This window comes from Leptodactylus fuscus, chromosome 1 (assembly GCF_031893055.1).
Source record: "Leptodactylus fuscus isolate aLepFus1 chromosome 1, aLepFus1.hap2, whole genome shotgun sequence".
Lineage (NCBI taxonomy): Eukaryota > Metazoa > Chordata > Amphibia > Anura > Leptodactylidae > Leptodactylus > Leptodactylus fuscus.
Window position 1 is genome coordinate 312,083,334 of NC_134265.1, and position 19,308 is coordinate 312,102,641.

General features: G+C 41.8%; 1 protein-coding gene across 1 annotated transcript in view; it reads left to right on the forward strand.

Annotated features, from left to right (window-relative positions):
• CLOCK (clock circadian regulator) overlaps window positions 1–17,974 on the forward strand; it is a 45,391-nt gene extending 27,417 nt beyond the window's left edge. Inside the window, exons 3-22 of the mRNA XM_075259497.1 lie at window positions 399–489; window positions 1,238–1,297; window positions 3,324–3,472; window positions 4,104–4,195; window positions 4,876–4,965; window positions 7,766–7,886; window positions 8,807–8,920; window positions 9,346–9,464; window positions 11,012–11,094; window positions 12,243–12,349; window positions 12,979–13,126; window positions 14,093–14,168; window positions 14,581–14,725; window positions 14,834–14,925; window positions 15,013–15,105; window positions 15,646–15,804; window positions 16,045–16,251; window positions 16,407–16,588; window positions 17,003–17,258; window positions 17,347–17,974. Coding sequence (XP_075115598.1) covers window positions 470–489; window positions 1,238–1,297; window positions 3,324–3,472; window positions 4,104–4,195; window positions 4,876–4,965; window positions 7,766–7,886; window positions 8,807–8,920; window positions 9,346–9,464; window positions 11,012–11,094; window positions 12,243–12,349; window positions 12,979–13,126; window positions 14,093–14,168; window positions 14,581–14,725; window positions 14,834–14,925; window positions 15,013–15,105; window positions 15,646–15,804; window positions 16,045–16,251; window positions 16,407–16,588; window positions 17,003–17,258; window positions 17,347–17,499 — 2,466 coding nt within the window. The 5' untranslated portion in view covers window positions 399–469 and the 3' untranslated portion in view covers window positions 17,500–17,974. The remainder of the gene's footprint in view (window positions 1–398; window positions 490–1,237; window positions 1,298–3,323; window positions 3,473–4,103; window positions 4,196–4,875; window positions 4,966–7,765; window positions 7,887–8,806; window positions 8,921–9,345; window positions 9,465–11,011; window positions 11,095–12,242; window positions 12,350–12,978; window positions 13,127–14,092; window positions 14,169–14,580; window positions 14,726–14,833; window positions 14,926–15,012; window positions 15,106–15,645; window positions 15,805–16,044; window positions 16,252–16,406; window positions 16,589–17,002; window positions 17,259–17,346) is intronic.
• Window positions 17,975–19,308: the final 1,334 nt, after the last annotated feature.

Genomic DNA, 19,308 nt, shown 5'->3' on the forward strand with positions numbered 1-19,308 from the left:
GCTGAATGGCAAAAAATATTCCCCCCCCCCAAAAAAATTGATCCAGTTACAAAAAATATTAAACTTAACCTTTAACCCTTTACATAAGACACCCCTAAAAAAGCCAGACATACATTACTTATACTTTTCGCTTTTTACTCAAAGCCTTGAAGGTGTAGCAATGTTGGCATGTTTTTTAGCGGTGTTGTATCTTTTTGTCTTGTGTAATGGATTAAAGGTTAAGTTTTATATTTTTTTTTGGTAACTGGATCAATTTTTGTTGTCGGTATATCAGATATCAGGTTATCGTTCAGTCCTATTAACATGTCCTTGTTTTCTTTTAGTCTGATAATAGACGTACTGTCTGCGATGACTTGTATGCCAGGACTCCTTGTTGATCATTTCTCATCTTTTCACAGACCAGCTTACAAATGTCTCCTACAAGGTTAAAGTGTGGGGTTTTCTGTTCTCATCCATAAGAAGCCATAAGATGAGCTCCATTGCAGACAGGTAAGTTTGTCTAGTGTTTTGGTCGTCTTCTGTTTTGTAAGGTGTGTGTTTTTTTGTTTTTTGTGTTTTTTTTTTTAATAAAATTTGCCGTAGCAATAAATGTTTTCTTTGCAAGTGGCTAAGATTTTAATCTGAACCAGACTTTAGTCAACAAAAAACAAAAAGAGAGTCCTTTTTTACGTATAGGGTGATATCTTCAGCCAAATCTGTGACCATGTGATCGTATAACAAGTAGATTTTGCCGCAAAATCCACCATGTCTGAACACTGCCTAAAACCAACCCCTTTTCCCATATTTTGGATTTCCCCCTCCTCATGTCATGGGACACAAAGAGATAAAAACAGAGGAGGACATTGTCACTTTTATTTTTTATTGTGGCCATAGAATTGCTGCCATTGAATGCAGTGAGTTTATATTGTAGAGCCATTATTATGATTATTACTAGAGATGAGCGAACACTGTTCAGATCAGCCGTTCCGAACAACACGCTCCCATAGAAATGAATGGAAGCACCTGGCACGGCGACCGGCCGCTGGCAAAGTGTATGTGCCAGGTGGTTCCATTCATTTCTATGGGAGCGTGCTGTTCAGAACGGCTGATCCGAACAGTGTTCGCTCATCTCTAATTACGTCTATATCCCCGTACCCTATTACTGATGCAGAAAGCACATGTAGGAGAGAACATGTAGATGATGCTGTTACCAATCTTTTATACAATTGGTCGGTCACAGTATTTGTTCTTTTGATAGGGATGACGGGAGTAATTTTGATGGACTTGTGGAAGAAGATGACAGGGATAAAGCAAAACGGTATTTCATGTTTTTGTGATCTTCAATTCATGACCTATGCTAAGGATAGGATCAGTTAACAAAAATGCAGAAAAAAACTTTAGGCTAAGGCCCATGTTGTGGGAAAGCAGCATTTTTGACCGGCAGAAACGCAAACCAAAAACATGCTGCATTTTTACAGTACCAGCAAAGTGAATGAGATTCTAGCTAATCCCAACCACACAGGGAGGAAAAAATCAGCTGGGAAAAAGCTACATATTCAAAAACATGTGTTTTTGAAAAACCGCCATGTGTCAGTTTTAGCTGTGGAAACGCTGGCATTTTTCCTGCAAATTTACTAAAGGAAGAAAACGCAGGAAACACTGCAGCGTTTTTTAACTTCATTTCGCTTTGTGTGGCTTTACGCGAGGTTCACACTAGCTTTGTGCTCTTTATTTGGGTCTCCTAGGGGACTCGAATGACCAACCCGGATTGCTTAAAGAGTGGTTACACATAGACACTGTCAGACCCCATTGACTATAATCAGGTCCACTGGGAAAAAAGTCCTCAATTCCAGGCTTTTCTCTACACTGATTCCTTAGTTTATGTGATGGGGACTTTGGCGAATATGTGAACCCCACTTTATCCTTAAGGTAGCCATATGCCTTGAGTTTCTGTTGGCTAAACCCTTGTTTAGCCGACAGCTATTGCTTCTGACTCTTCCGTACACTTGCACTCTTGGTTTGCTTAAGCATGCATCTGTTCTCATTGGGCAGTGGCTGCTCACCTGGCGAACATCGTATTGGGAGCGATAAAATTTAGCATACCTTTAAAATTTGCATGTTCAGCTGTCTTTTCCCTTATGTGTATGGTGGCTTTTGCTGAACTCTTTTAGTACATTTAGGCAGTTAATATTTCTTACACCTGATGCTGTGTATTGGCTTGTGTAAAGGCTACATTTCTCAAAAGTTGTAGAAAGTAACACAAGACACAGAATAATTTTAGCTTTGTAGCTTGCAGAAAATCAGGAACTGATCAAAAAACAGAATAGGTAGAAACCTTCTCACTATACCCCATCTCTGTGTAGTCTTCAATCCTGGTTTGGGCTTGCAAAAACATCTGATTGGTGGGTATACAAATAGTCTACCCCCAATGACCTAATATTGATGGCCTAGCCTAAGAATACACCTTGCATATTTTGATCATGGAAAACTCTTTTAGTTACCACTCTTATTGAGATGGTGTTTTTTTTTTTATTACTCATCCCCTTGTAAACTGATATTTGGTCTGAAATCGTAGCTCAACTGAGTCTAGGGAAAAGGCGGACTAAGTGCCACAGAGGTATCCGATTACAGCTCACACTAGAAGTCTATGGAGAGGAAAGGGGTGGAGTGAAATTGAGCTGAGTGACAGGATAAATACTGCTGCAGATAACAGTAAGGCTGCATTCACACGGAGTAACGCCAGCGTGTATCACAGCCGTACACGCCGGCGTTACAGCAGGGCTGCCGTACACTTCACATTCATTTCTATGGGAGCCGGCATACGAGCGCTCCCCATAGAAGTGAATGGGCTGCTTCTTTCACTGCGAGCAGTCCCATTGAAGTGAATGGGATGTGCCGGCGTGTACGGCACGGCATGAGCAGAGCTTGCCGTATACGCCGGCACTTCCGATTCACTTCAATGGGACTGCTCGCAGTGAAAGAATCAGCCTATTCATTTCTATGGGGAGCGCTCGCATGCCGGCTCCCATAGAAATGAATGTGAAGTGTACGGCAGCCCTGCTGTAACGCCGGCGTGTACGGCTGTGATACACGCTGGCGTTACTCCGTGTGAATGCAGCCTAAGATTTGATTTCTCAACTTGCGTCTGCTAATACTTAGCTTTCACTGCAGGCCTATGGGCTAGAATGGGGATTGATAAATTTGCCAACATTTATTATACCAGTGTCAGGTGTTTATGAACCTTGAGCTCCTTTCTCCAGTAGTGCAAGCAGCAGTGTAAATGTATGTTAACAGTGTAATATTGTATCTACTCCTAACACTAAATGAGTGCTCTTATCTTATAGAGTGTCTCGGAACAAGTCTGAGAAGAAGCGACGAGACCAATTCAATGTCCTTATTAAGGAGCTCGGTTCTATGCTGCCTGGAAATGCCCGGAAGATGGATAAATCCACAGTGTTGCAAAAGAGTATTGATTTTCTGCGGAAACACAAAGGTGTGTAAATAGATTGTCCAGTTTTAGCTGCAAGGGATTTTTCTTTTTACCCTTTGTCACATTATGTCAATATGGTTGTAGAAGTTGGGTACGTTTTAATAGTATTACAAAATATTACATTTGTCCTGATTTTGATTCCAAAAATAGGGCCTAGGTATCAATGTTTTTTCTTTTCCCTAAACTGTAGTAGCTGAAAACAAGGTACTAGGGATCCCTGACCTTACAGTCACAGCTCAGCTCAGACCTCCAGATCATCTCTATTGTTTGTCAGCAAAGCTAGGTGCAGGAACAAAGACAATGGCATCACTTCAGGTATTGAAGTGACCCTCTGAGATGGTGTCTGGGGCCCTGTCACGCAATGTTCACACCTGCACCTTTATCTTCATTGTTCTGATCCGTCCTCCTAAAATTGTTGAGTCCATTCTACTTGTCCCTTGGTGTTTGGAATCTCTATCCTTTTCTTAACATGTTATTGTCTCTGGGCTATGGCACAAACCATGTAAATGTATCTTCCTGAATGCTCGGACACCACCACCTTTGTCCTGCGCAGCACCTGCAGAGTAATTTGATATATGCCTTTCTGTGCACCATAAATTATATGCTAAGGCAAGTTACAATGTCTTCTCTGCAGAAATTAGTGCACAGTCAGACGCCAGTGAAATTCGACAAGACTGGAAGCCTGCGTTCCTTAGCAATGAGGAGTTTACACAGCTCATGTTGGAGGTGGGTGGAAGCTTCAGTCTTTACCATGGTGTACTAGACACTATGATGACGCACCCCTATAGGATTTCTGGAATAATCTGCTCACGTTCAAGACGGTTTTTACATTTAGTAACAGGAAACATTACTCTGTGTATGTAAATTGTGTCTGGTAAGCTCTGACCGCCTTACAAGTCTTAGTCTACAATGAGGTACATATCATGGAACTGTAGATATCTCTTTTTATGGGGTGTATACATTTTATAAGTATATGGCAAGTAAACCATACATGCCATAAATCTCTGATAAATATATCTCTCACACCTCTCTCCAGAACATGGTGTCCTGACCCCTCTACCATCCAGGTAGAGATTGAATGGAGAGGTGGCCATGCATGTGTGCATCTGTCTCCTTTTACTTCTTCTATAGCAGACATCTCATGTCTCAGACATCTATGGCATATTCTGGTTGTATAAATCTAGTCTAAGGTGGTAATAGCCCTTTAAAACTACTGTAGATGATGTTAGTACAAGATAATATGTTATTATAATGACAAATTTTTATTCACCAACATATTTTGCATAATAATTTATTACTCCATAATGTCTCCATCATCAGTTAGCACAATAGGAGTAAGGGTCCTGCTCACAAGAGCTTACAATCTACGGTACATGTATATACACAACATGTCTGCTCTCTTCTAGGCCTTGGATGGATTTTTCCTGGCAGTTATGACTGATGGAAATATCATTTATGTATCAGAGAGTGTTACACCTTTACTTGAACACTTACCTGTAAGTATTAGCGGCTAATAAACATTAAGGTGTAGAGTTTTACTATCTATCTATCTATCTATCTATCTATCTATCTCCTATCTATCTGTCTATCTATCGCCTATCTATCTAATCTATCTATCTGTCTATCATCTATCTATCTTTCTATCTATCTGTCTATCATCTATCTAGCTTTCTATCTATCTATCTATCTATCTATCTATCTATCTATCTCTATGTGTGTATTCGCGTGTGTGTAGATGGAGATATATATATATCCTACCCTGTTTTACTCTAACTTAGATTTGGGGAGTTGCTGAGCTCTGGAAAAATGTACTATTTTTCAGTATTTTCTTGTGAAAAGCTGTAAAATGCCAGCAGGAGATGAGAGAGAAATCCTGTACGCTCTTCCTTCCCGCACAAGCTATTGAGATTTCTTGTATGAGTTATCCTACGAGGTGTGCTGTCAGCCGCACTGTGTAGGCAGGAGAGGAAGAACTGATAGCAGATTTCATATAGAAACCCAAAATCTTACGCCACATTCAACTCTGCATATTAAACCTGAGCGGAGGGGTTCACCACTTTAGACAATTCCTACTTTTTAGGCCTTTGACCGTAAGCTTGTTAAAAGTGACCCCTTTCTGGGACGTCAGTCATCAGCTGTAATCCTTGGTGAAATAAGAGACCCCAGAACAGTATAGAAGCTCCACAGATTCAGAATGTACCAAGAGGGTATGTGGACATGGGTATCCCATACTGGATTATCCCTTTGAAGGGCTTTCCCTTCTAGGCAACTTCTCCATTATTCATCGATAAGCTGTAGACCGTGGGGGTGATGACTACTGGGATCACGAAGATTAGGATCTCCTGTATTCCACTCAGTATGGAATGATAGTCACACAGGCATGCTGCTGCTCCATTCATTTCTATGGCACTCCGCCTGTCCCGTAGAGTTGATTGGAGTGGCAGCGCTCCTGTGTGAGTACCTAGTAACTACGTAGCTTCACACTGATTGGCCTGTATATACTTGTATTCTCCATAAAACAGACATGTCTGGAGAGCTGCCTGGTGCGCTGCAAGATAATTGTAGCAACACTCAGTATACGAGATTCTTCATATTGCTGAGGATTTCACCTCAGCTGAACTGTCTTGGTTCTCTTTCTCTATTCATTTGTTTCCTTCAGGCGTTTGCGTAATAAAACATATTAAAATTAACCAATAATTAGAGTCTGTGCAAAGTTTGGACCTTTATCGCCACCTATAGTTTATAACAGATACTGCAACTTTTTTACTATGGCCATTGTTAGATACTATGATCAAGTTGTCTTTTTTTTTTTCTTACAAGATATTTTAGAATAGCACAAGTTTAAGATATATAAAACTTATTTAATTTATTAAGTTTTTCTGTGGAAGGAAGGGAAAGAACCGCTATTGTGCATCTGTTTTTTGTTTTTTAAAGGGGTTGTCCACTTTAAGACCAATATTGAAATCTTCTTGCTGTCATTCATACTGCTTATTTCCATAAAAAACAGCCCCTGGTCATATGTGATACCCTTCCCCTGGTCATATGTGATACCCGGCCCCTGGTCGTATGTGATACCCGGCCCCTGGTCGTATGTGATACCCGGCCCCTGGTCGTATGTGATACCCGGCCCCTGGTCGTATGTGATACCCGGCCCCTGGTCGTATGTGATGGACCTAAAGGTGCTCAGCTCGTTGTAGTCACAGCTCATCACATGACCATGGACTGATTTTTATGCACTGAAGTAGACAATGAATGACAGCAAGCAGAGATCTTGAAAGCTTTGTGGTATTGATACAGATATATTGGGCATTTTTTTCATTATCCAGATAGTAAGATTTGTATTCAGTATTGGTATGAAGGTGGCCTACCCCATAAATAACATTTTACCTCGGAGGTAAAATCACACAGAGAGATTTGTAGCTGATTTCTAATTTTTAATTATTTTTTTAAATAAATGTTTTCATCGGTGTTCCCATATCACTGCTTATTTTGTGCAAGCTAAGCGGTAGTTTTCAGTAGCACTGTTTTGAGATGCATGGGACTTATATATTTTAGACATTATTTTTGGAGTGGTGGATGGGGGAAAAAAAAAACAAAAAATCTATGAAAACCAGTCTAATGGGCAGTCAGTCATTGTGAGGCCTCCAGCTGCCATGTGAAGCATTGACACCTGACGATGGCAGTGCTTGGGTGAGACTGAAGAAGCAGCTCTCTACTTCTGCAAATTCATGGGTGAAGCAGCATTTACAGGGTTAAATGGTTGCAATCTATGTGACTGGTACATTAGGCTGACATTCACCGCCAGGCTCTTGCACAGCCTCTGTGCCCCTGTGAATAACTTTATGCCCCGGTTCCTTAACTATCTTTACACCTAGATGTACAGTCACGTCCAGGTGCGGGAAAGAGTTAATAGACAATACTTAGAAATGGGATTCCTCTAAGGCTGGTTCACACCAGCACTTGAACTCGACTCAGGGTTTCCGTCCCGAACCTGCTTAAAAAATGCAGAGTATTGTATTTCTGCAATTCCATAGATGCAGCTGCCACTCAGTTCAGATGGGTGGGGGGATTGGTTACGACTTGCTGACCACACCTTTACCCCCTCCCCACGGTTTAATGTGTGGTTCAGCCCCTTTTGGATGCTTTAAATTCTGAGTAACCAGGAACAAATACTTCATGCAAATAACAATGAAAAATCTTCTTTCTTTGTGTGCCTATGCTAAGGTAGAGCTATATATTGTGGACTATTAGACTTTCTGTTGTGTTTTAACTATATCTTTCGGTCTTCTCTTTCAGTCTGATCTTGTTGATCAGAGTATATTTAATTTTGTCCCCGAGGGGGAACATTCAGATATATATAAAATCCTGTCCACACGCATGGTGGAAAATGCTTCTTTGGGTTCAGATTACCTGAAAAGTAAGTGTCTTCATGTTATGTCATTGTTTTATTGTGCACAGATATGATTTTATTGTATGAATTTCAAGGGCATTTTTGGGATCAGAACGTCGAACGCCTGTTCATAGAAAAGTCACAAAAATCTGATTGTTGGGGGTCCGGCACTAAGCAAGCAAGTGAATGAGATGAGACGTTGCAGTACCCTGCGCAGCCGTGACTAAGTAGATGGACAGAACAAGAGAAACATGAAAGAGGCCACATTGCGTTCATGCAGTAACTAGTCTGACCTCCACCAATATGACTTTCATGGCCTGTCCTGTAAAATCTGCAACAACAAAAAAAAAGCAGCTTTTCCGCAGTGTGGAGACTCGCCGTAGACTGTGTGTTTTATTTTGCAGATTTTTTTAATATGCAGTATGTTTGTTGATCACTGCCTAAAAAACATTACCAGCAATGATGTTCATTGAAAGTATACCAGATGACAGGCTTTCACAATAAGGCTACATGCCCACGATGGAGTTTGACATTATTATATTGGTGGGCCAAGTTAAAAGGTTTTATAAGTTGTGGCCCAGAACAGCAGGACAGCTCTCTAAATGCAGGACTGTCCTAAGGGGTCCCTCACTACCATAGGGCCTGGTGCAGGTGCACTGTTGACCCTATGGTTAAAGCAACCCTGAGTCTTATAGCTACTATAACTCTTCAACCTTGTTAACAATAAGATGTTTTCCATTGGAATCAATTCTACCAATATGCGTTATATTTCCTTCTATGTGTGAGATGTATCAGCTATGGCAGAAGGTTGTGACCTGCGCACTTTAGTAGCAGGAATCTCATAGTATGCTTGTCCTACCTGTCTTCATGTCTGATCAGAGAATTAAATCTTAAATGATATTATATCACCAGCCTTCAAACTCTTTACATTTTTTTTTTTTTTTCAGCAAAAAATGAACTTGAATTTTGTTGCCACATGTTGCGGGGAACGGTAGACCCAAAAGAGCCAGCCACATATGAATATGTAAAATGCATTGGAAACTTCAAATCCTTAAACAATGGTAAGTTGTGTCATGAGAACAGCGTAGTAAATAATTATAATGGATAGCTTGTGTCTGCCAGGAGACAATTGTGAGCATTATTCTCTTACATTATACAAATCTTTTTCTTTACCTTACAAGTTAAGAGGTTTTACTACCTGGGCAAGCCCTTGTCAAAGAGATCTGTGGTTAATAGGGGTAGGGTTGTGGGGGTCCCAATTATTAGTTTACCTGTCTTGAGGGTAGGTGATAAATATCCATTGTGGGGAAAATCACATTTTATTTTGCTGAGTGTCATGCTATATTCCATACTGGGCACGGTCATTCCAGCTAAGATGAGAAAGTGGTTCCAAAAACAGACCCTGAAAAGAGCCCCAACAACACTACACAGAGAATATGGGGTTTTATACTGCGACTACTCTACAATTCTTTATGCTTTATTTTAGTGCCGAACTCCACACACAATGGCTTTGATGGGGCATTACAGAGGTCGGTCAGGCCAACGTATGAAGAGAGAGTGTGCTTTGTAGCTACCGTACGACTAGCTACACCTCAGTTTATTAAGGTAGGTCGTCTTTAATTAATTGGTTTCTTAAAGTCATGTACATATGCCACCAGTACAGAGCAGATGTGGCAAATATGGTTAGACGGGAAGAGTTGGCAATTAACCACTTCCTGACTCCCTCCGTACATTACAATAGAAGCAAATAGAATGTCTGTCAACTTCCAATATAGGGTGAGTGCTGGTAGTGTTAGCACCTGGGTTTGTAGACGGCTCTAATCCTGGGTTTGTAGGTACCCCAAAATGGTAACAAGTAGAGTTAACCGCACAAAAAACAAGCCCCCACACAGTTCTGTTCACCGAAAAATGAAAAAACTTTTGCTCATGAAAGGCAAGGATTTTTTTTTATTTTTTTTTAAAGAACGAGGCTCTGTTATTCCTCTACTTTCTTAGAGGAGTGGGCTAGCGAGGAGGTTTTAGCAGTACACATGCTCAGCTCTTTTATTCCTATGTGTATAGAAACTTTTGAGCGTTTAGGGGGGATTTCCAAGAGTTCTAAAAATAAAAAATATAGCCAATAGCAGGAAAGGGTGGTTAGTAGTGTTGAGCGAGTAGTATTCGATCGAATACCTCGCTCCCATAGGAGTGCATGTAAACGGCCAAACACCAAGGGGTTAAGCGCATCAAATATTCACTGTGCTTAACCCCTTGGTGTTTGGCCATTTACACGCACTCCTATGGGAGCGAGGTATTCGATCAAATACTGTTCCCTCATCTCTAGTGGTTAGCATATAATTCCTGCAGAAAATAAGAGACAATTGAGGTATTGCAGAAGTAAGCATCAGATTTTATTTTTATTTCAGCAATTTTCTGATTTTGGCTACAATTTTATATGTCTCAGAAAGCACCACCTTCACAATATTAGATATCAATTGACTTTACATGTAAAAGTCTTAATTTAAAGAGGACCTTTCACAATCTTCACCAATTTAAGTTCTTGGCGTCTGCTAATAGGTGCCACTTCACTGATTCTGGCACAATTGGAATTTTCTCTCTAGCTCACAGCATTCCTGAGTAACAAGCACAGGTAGTTTTGGTGCGTGATGTGCTATTTAGGCTCTGTAATGTCAGGTGGGCGGAGTTAGACAGGGGTGTGAATCAGATCTCCAATCAGAGGCAGCCAATGTCAGAGCTCAGTCACACCCCTTACCTGCTCCAGTGGACGCCGCCCTACTGTGACAGTGCAGAGCCCAAATAGCATAGGCCCTCTCTATATAAGTTTTTGTTTTTACAGCTCGTATGGAATTCTGTGTGAACAGACCACAAACAAATTGACCTTGCACCTGTATTGTCATCTGTCTGTCCTCAAACATATCAAATTTATGGTAGCAAGAACTAGGAGACAGATGGAAGCGAGTGATGCAGGATCAGACTACACAGTGTTAGTAGTCTGTTACTGTGGAGAAACTCGCCTGATTAAAAGATTTCTAATTAAGATGGCTTGCAGAGATTTCTTTACCTTTTAAAGATTCATTGTTTTACTTCAAGCCCCGCATGTAATATTGAAGCGGATTATGAGATTTGTCACTTTTGTTCTGTCCCAACACTAGGAAATGTGCACTGTGGAGGAACCAAATGAGGAGTTCACATCAAGGCACAGCTTGGAATGGAAGTTCCTCTTCCTGGACCACAGGTAGGTAGATTAGAGCTTGGCACCTCTCAGGGTATCATTAGGACTGTGTACTACTTCTGCTGTGCCCTGTTCAGTGCCCTTCAGCCATTTTCTTCAATTTTAACTCCTCCTCCTCTAAAGACTACTTGATATTTGCTGTGTTTTTTATGCACAACCTGATCAGATCAGATAAGAGGCTTTTATCTACTGTATTGTCCATATTCATCTACATTATGTTTAATCTTACTATACCAAACCTACTGTAGTAGATCATTTAATGAAGAACCTTTTGTAGACGCTACACCGAGTGCCTGAGTCATTCTGCACTATTGTATGAATGGTAAATGTTAACTACAGCTGAAGATGTTCCGTGGAGCCGGCGCTCATACATCTTAGTGACTAATAGCTCCTTTTCCTGACACTTGGATGATTTGTTAATGGATTAGTTGCTATGGTTTTTTTGTACATTGACAATATGCCTTAAAATAGACACCTACACTTAGTCTAATTCTCTAGCCTGGAAATTTTGATGTTGTCCAGTTAGGCCATACAATGATGTTTGGAAGTAAAGGTTCCTCTGTCTTTTCCCCTCACCTCTCCCTCAGGTATCCAGAGCAGAGACCTGTCCTGCCAACCAATTTTTCTTAGTGTATTTCCAGTGATCTAAAAACGGCTTAGGATATGCCCCTTTAATGTGTACCTAATCTTTTCCATGACTTTTTAGCATAAGGTGCCATGTTTGCACATGTGGAGTAATCCTATTTCTGGTCATTATATGATTTGTATTTAGGGTCTCTTTATGGTCTATCTCTAGTTTTTAGTTACAGATGTCCTAGAAGGTGAAGTATAGATGTTCCATATAGAAAACATGGAGAAAATAGGACACTCTGCTCCCATCTCCTTACCCTCTTGCTCTCCAGCTCGTTGCGACAGGTCTTCAGCCGACATCACTAGCTGATGCCTGAATGGTGGAGCAGGAAGCTAGAACCTTCCTGCTCCATTATTCTATTCAACTACATCGGTATCCCAATGTAGCTAAAAGAGGACTTGTGTCCACTGCACCCCTGGGAATTGCTGCTTTAGAGGGAACATAATCTTTAAAAACATATAGTGTTTTCTCAATACACATTGCTGATATTTGCTTTTTTTTGTATTTATTTTCTTTTCAGGGCTCCTCCAATAATCGGCTACTTGCCTTTTGAGGTGCTGGGCACTTCAGGTTATGATTACTATCATGTGGATGATTTGGAGAATCTTGCAAAATGTCATGAACATTGTAAGTGACTTTGTACTGTGCATTGGTCGTCTTTAATAATATATTTTATTTATATAGCGCCAACATATTCCACATTACTGTACAATTTGTAGGGTTGAAGTACAGACAAAAAGATTCATTACAAAGAAGTCACTTCACACAATGGGAATGAGGGCCCTGCTCGCAAGAGCTTACAATCTTCTTTACTAATCCAGCAATTGCATTATTGTAGATTATACAAGGTTCACACCTGCAGTCGGGTTTCTGTTTCTGGGGGGTCTGCTTGGGGACCCGAAAAAAAGAAACTCAGTCTGCTTAAAAAGCAGTTATCAATGGAAACTGTAACTAGGGAGCGCCCGGTCTCCGCCTGAATAATGCGGAGAGAAAATCGTCGCTGGCAGGATTTTTCGCTATGCATTTTTCAAGCAGAATGGGGAACGGAATCCCCAAACAGAAACTAAGCACAGGCGAAACCAAGCCTTAGCTGGAAAGTAGCCGGTAGATCTACCCCTATAGTCTGTGAAGAGTTCCCAGACATAACTACATTTGGCATCTTCACTCTTCCTTCACCTTTCTCACAAGGAACGCTTATTTCATTGTGTCTTTTTTAATTACTATTAGTTATTTATTTTTTATTACTTTTATCGTAGTAATGCAGTATGGGAAAGGAAAGTCTTGTTACTATCGGTTCCTGACCAAGGGACAACAGTGGATATGGTTGCAAACTCGTTACTATATCACCTACCATCAATGGAATTCTAGACCAGAGTTCATTGTTTGCACACACACTGTCGTAAGGTAAGAACACAGAATTTTTGGTTTTTGTCTCCAATTTGTCTGCTTGTTTGATTTTTCCAGTGTTCAACCAATAGGTGGAACAATATGGTTTACAATGTAAGGGTGCATGCACACTGAGTAACGCCGGGCGTGTATGAGAGCCGTACACGCCGGCATTACAGCAGACTGCCGAACACTTCCCATTCACTTCAATGGGAGCGCTCGTAACAGCGGCATTTATGAGCGCTCCCATTGAAGTGAATGGGAAGTGCTCGGCAGCCCTGCTGTAACGCCGGCGTGTACGGCTCTCATACACGCCCGGCGTTACGTAGTGTGCATGCACCCTTATTATTGGCTTGTTAATGTACAAACCTTGTCAATGGGTTGTTTTATGATTTTAAGTAATTTGCTAAAATGCCAAAAGAAAAAAAACCTCCACCTGTTTGCTTCAACAATTGCTGGTTCCAGTGATTCACTGCAGTTACCATGTAGATGTAAGTGACATCACTGCAGATGTGGTGGTGCTGAAACTGGAGGGGGGATTGTACAGGGGAGTATACAATTTTGTTTTGGGTAATACAGAATACTAGACATATGCCTAAGTATGTTCAACTATGGACCTGCCCGCTGTTGTTTGCTATCATGTCCCCTATATTGACATGGCATAAAAAGGTTTGGGACTCTATAGCAGTGTTCTTCTAAATAAAGTAATATAGTTGGATATACCTATGCGCATATATATATATATATATATATATATATATATATATATATATATATATATATATATGGAATCAAACAATGGAGAAGTCTCCATGCTGGCTAGTCATCCATTTAATGGGGTTTTCGCGTCATCATCACAATCCATGTCAGATGTAATGTGTTTTGGTTTTTTTGTTTTTTTAAAGCATTCTACTTCTGTGGTTTTCTCACTGGAACAAAATTTGTTGAGTAAAATATATGCTTAAAAAGTATTTGATGTTGCAGCTATGCTGAGGTTGGTTCAGAGAGGAGGCGTGAGCTCGGTATTGAAGATTCCCCACCTGCGATCCTCTCCGATAAAGTGAGTGCTTGTCTTTTGTCATCTTGGTGATGAAGTTTTATAAGGTCCTATAGTTCACTATTTCAGCAGACAGGTCGTCTACTAACATGACGTCCGTCTCTTTACAGTGATGTAATAGTATCTGGTATCGTTGCTGTCACTTGCGGGTTCACCTAAAAGATATAACTCTGCCAGTGTGACATAGCAATTCCATCCAAAGCCACATATTAGACCTTATGATATGCGCCATGGTGGGCTGAATATTTGTCCTCTTGTATGAATAGTTCACAGTTCTCATTACATAATATCTGTGTGGTGTCATAAATCCTATACACTTAGCAAGGAAATTTTGTGTTTCATTTTCCCTCTTGTTTGTATGTGGTGAGATTGTGAGAAGAACATGTCATTCATTAATGAATTTGTGTCTTCTCAGAAGCAGGACAATGTCTCAGATAATCATATAAACAAGGACAGCCTGAAGGATGCCTTGGAAAGGTTTGATGACAGCAGGACACCATCTCCTTCCTCCAAGAGTTCCATCAAGTCGTCTTCTCACACAGCAGTGTCTGATCCGTCATGTGAGTATGACAAGCCATGGACTCTTCTGTATTAACCTTATTGATTCTATAAACTGTCATTGTTGTATGGCTGTGTACTGACTCCTGTGTATGTGTATGTATTTCCAGCTACACCCACTAAGATCGCAACAGACGCGAGTACGCCTCCACGACAGGCTATGTCAGGCCTGGACAAGAGGCGTTCCTCCATAAGCAGTCAGGTAAAAATTTATAAAATACATAAAATCTCCTCCTTTCATTAGTGGGAAAGTTTCCGGGAGGAATAACATTTTGTTTGTCCTTTATAGTCAATAAGCTCGCAGTCTCTTAACCAGTCGCTATCACAGCCAGTACAGAAGCAACCAGCTCCTGCCATTCATCTATCGACTGGGATAAGCCAGGTGAGCAAAAATGTTACTGCTGTGCCAAGACGTCTTATTCTCCATAGAGAATGGCAAGCCTTATTGATTGTATCATTAAAGGGATATTCCCAAGTTGGCAAATGGTTAAATGTCCTGACCACCATACGGAGACGGACATTTCTGCTATTTTTATTATTAATAATAATTATTGTTTTTATGCTGTTTCTGTAACTCCCATAGGACTAAAGGGGAGCTACAGAAACAGTGTAGCACAACTGAGCCATTTCTGTAGCTCCCATTCATCTCTATGGGAATTGCGTAGTCAACAAAGAGCAGCTATTTGCCGAGATGAGAATAACTTTTATACTTAATGGGTGTATGTATTGGAATCTACCATACATGTATTACCACAGATTAGACATTTCCATTTTATGTGTAGCTGTCTTGGGGGTACTTGGTTAGATGCTTTTACAATTAGATTTCATGTTTTCTGTTTCTTCTTTTTCCAACCATAAAATGTCATTTGCATATGGACTTTATATTTGGAAGGTTTTGAGCCATTGCCTTAATGGTTTTCAGCCCATATTTCAGTTTACGGCACAGTTTGGAGCCATGAAGCACCTAAAGGATCAGCTGGAACAAAGAACGCGCATCATAGAGGAGAACATACATCGGCAGCAGGAGGAATTACGGAAGATTCAGGAGCAGCTGCAGATGGTCCATGGCCAGGGGTTCCAGGTAACATTTCATCTTTTTTCTTTGCATTTCTCGGACAACTTCTATTAGGGAAGATACATGTATGCAGAGAGTCCATAGAAAGAGCAGGCAGGTTCTTGCTATACAGAACCATACCCATTCTTTAGCACTGTGCTGCCTTCCGCTCTATAATGAAGGTTATATGTAGTCTGCTAGGTCAGGTCAGTTTTATGTTACATTTTATTTGTACTTAATATACCATTTTTTTTTTTCTTTTTGAAGATGTTTTTGCAGCAGTCGACCCCTAGCTTAAACTTTGGACCAGTGCAGGTCGCATCAGGAAACGGCTCAAACTTGCAGCAACTACCACAGCTGACCATGCAGGGCCAAGTGGTTCAGACTAACCAGCTGCAGGGGAGTATGAACCCCAGCCACATGGGGGCGCCGCACATGCTCCAGCTGCAGCAGCCTCTACAAAACACTAGCCAGGTACGATATGTAGCCGTAGTATTTTAATGTGTTGTGTTCTGTACTGCTAATGCCCCTGCTTGTTTAGTGACATGGTCACACATCTGTAGTATTACTTTCAGTAATCCAGAGCCCGTGCTTTGCTGTACCTCTAAACAGAACTTCTCCTACCACAGGGCCAGCAAAATATACACGGAGGACATGCTCAGCAAACATCTATGGCTAACCAGGCACCACTGTACAACACTATGGTGATCTCGCAACCATCCTCTGCCAATGTGGTGCAAATGCCATCCAACATGCAGCAGAATAATCAGGGCGCTGCCGTCACCACATTTTCTCAAGACAGACAAATCAGGCAAGTAATAAATAAAATGGGAAATAAAAAAATATATATTTATTTAATGTAATAAAAGTAACAAAGTTAGAACTTGCCTGGAAAGTATGGGGCACATGGAGATGCTGTATGAGGCAAAACATAGACTCGATGTCATTACACATTACTGCAAATACATAAGTTGAAGGATATGGTCACGCAACTTTGTTATGTGGGAAAAAATATGATACGGGATCCATTGCAGAAATTTCAGACTGACCCGTGCATTCTCAGTTTGTCTTGCTTTGGATCCATGCATGAATTAGTTCCTTCCCCAAAAAAATTCCCCCATGGTTTCTGCTGTGTATAATTGGCTAGGTAGATTTTACAGATTTTGGCCTGCAGTATATCTGAACTTGTGTGAAGGTGTCCTAAATTCTTCATATATTATTACAGGTTTTCACAAGCCCAACAGATAGTAACCAAACTTGTCACCACACCGGTGGCTTGTGGAGCAGTCATGGTTCCAAGCACAATGTTTATGGGGCCAGTGGTGACTGCTTACCCATCTTTCGCCACTCAGCAGCAACAACCACAGACCATTTCCATTACACAGCAACAGCAGAGCCAGTCAGAGCAACCACAGCAGCTACCTTCTGTGCAACAGCAGCAGCAAGCACAACTAGGCCAGCAGCCGCAACAGTTCTTACAGGTAATGTCATCTTTCACAAGTGTGGTATGATAGGACCTTTATGTGAATATTGACTGGCGTGACATAACATGTCTACCATTTTCTCCAGGCTTCTAGACTAGTTCATGGGAACCAGTCTGCCCAGCTTATCCTCTCGTCTTTTCCTGTGCAACAAGGCACCTTTGCTCCATCCCACCAGCAGCAGCTAACTCGGCACAGGACTGACAGCATGAGCGATCCTTCTAAAGTCCAGCAGCTGTAAGCGTGACTTATGGCGGACATTGTAAACAGGACATGGATGGAAGCTTCAAAGGACAGTATTGGGATTGATGATCACTACTAAAGCAGCACGATGAATGTTTGGTACGAGATGACAGAGTTTATTCACTGGGAGCCAATGCCTATCTGCAAGGGCACAAGGCTCTGCTGTAATACAGATATGATATATGGTTAGCACCAGGGTGCATTTTTATTTTTCCTGTATTCTTTGGTCCTAGAGATGTTTGCAAACAACAGTTTCCACCACTGCAGTAACATATCAGTGTGTACCAGTGGTTTTGTTTTAGATTTTTGCGATGTCAGATTTTACTTTCCACCAAATGCAGCTTCAAACTTTTGTGTAACATATAGAGATGAGCGAACAGTGTTCTATCGAACACATGTTCGATCGGATATCAGGGTGTTCGCCATGTTCGAATCGAATCGAACACCACGTGGTAAAGTGCGCCAAAATTCGATTCCCCTCCCACCTTCCCTGGCGCCTTTTTTGCACCAATAACAGCGCAGGGGAGGTGGGACAGGAACTACGACACTGGGGGCATTGAAAAAAATTGGAAAAAGTCATTGGCTGCCGAAATCAGGTGACCTCCATTTTAGACGAATAGTGGATTTCAAATCCGGGTCATATGAGAATGTGAACTTTGTGACTATGAGACAGGGATAGCTGTACAGGCAGGGATAGCTAGGGATAACCTTTATTTAGGGGGGAATGTTATTAAAAATAACTTTTTGGGGCTCTATCGGGTGTGTAATTGTGATTTTTGTGAGATAAACTTTTTCCCATAGGGATGCATTGGCCAGCGCTGATTGGCCGAATTCCGTACTCTGGCCAATCAGTGCTGGCCAATGCATTCTATTAGCTTGATGAAGCAGAGTGTGCACAAGGGTTCAAGCGCACCCTCGGCTCTGATGTAGCAGAGCCGAGGCTGCACAAGGGTTCAAGCGCACCCTCGGCTCTGATGTAGGAGAGCCGAGGGTGCACTTGAACCCTTGTGCACCCTCAGCTCTGCTACATCAGAGCCGAGGGTGCGCTTGAACCCTTGTGCACACTCTGCTTCATCAAGCTAATAGAATGCATTGGCCAGCGCTGATTGGCCAATGTATTCTATTAGCCTGATGAAGTAGAGCTGAATGTGTGTGCTAAGCACACACATTCAGCTCTACTTCATCGGGCTAATAGAATGCATTGGCCAGCGCTGATTGGCCAGAGTACGGAACTCGACCAATCAGCGCTGGCTCTGCTGGAGGAGGCGGAGTCTAAGATCGCTCCACACCAGTCTCCATTCAGGTCCGACCTTAGACTCCGCCTCCTCCGGCAGAGCCAGCGCTGATTGGCCGAAGGCTGGCCAATGCATTCCTATGCGAATGCAGAGACTTAGCAGTGCTGAGTCAGTTTTGCTCAACTACACATCTGATGCACACTCGGCACTGCTACATCAGATGTAGCAATCTGATGTAGCAGAGCCGAGGGTGCACTAGAACCCCTGTGCAAACTCAGTTCACGCTAATAGAATGCATTGGCCAGCGCTGATTGGCCAATGCATTCTATTAGCCCGATGAAGTAGAGCTGAATGTGTGTGCTAAGCACACACATTCAGCACTGCTTCATCACGCCAATACAATGCATTAGCCAGTGCTGATTGGCCAGAGTACGGAATTCGGCCAATCAGCGCTGGCTCTGCTGGAGGAGGCGGAGTCTAAGGTCGGACCTGAATGGAGACTGGTGTGGAGCGATCTTAGACTCCGCCTCCTCCAGCAGAGCCAGCGCTGATTGGTCGAGTTCCGTACTCTG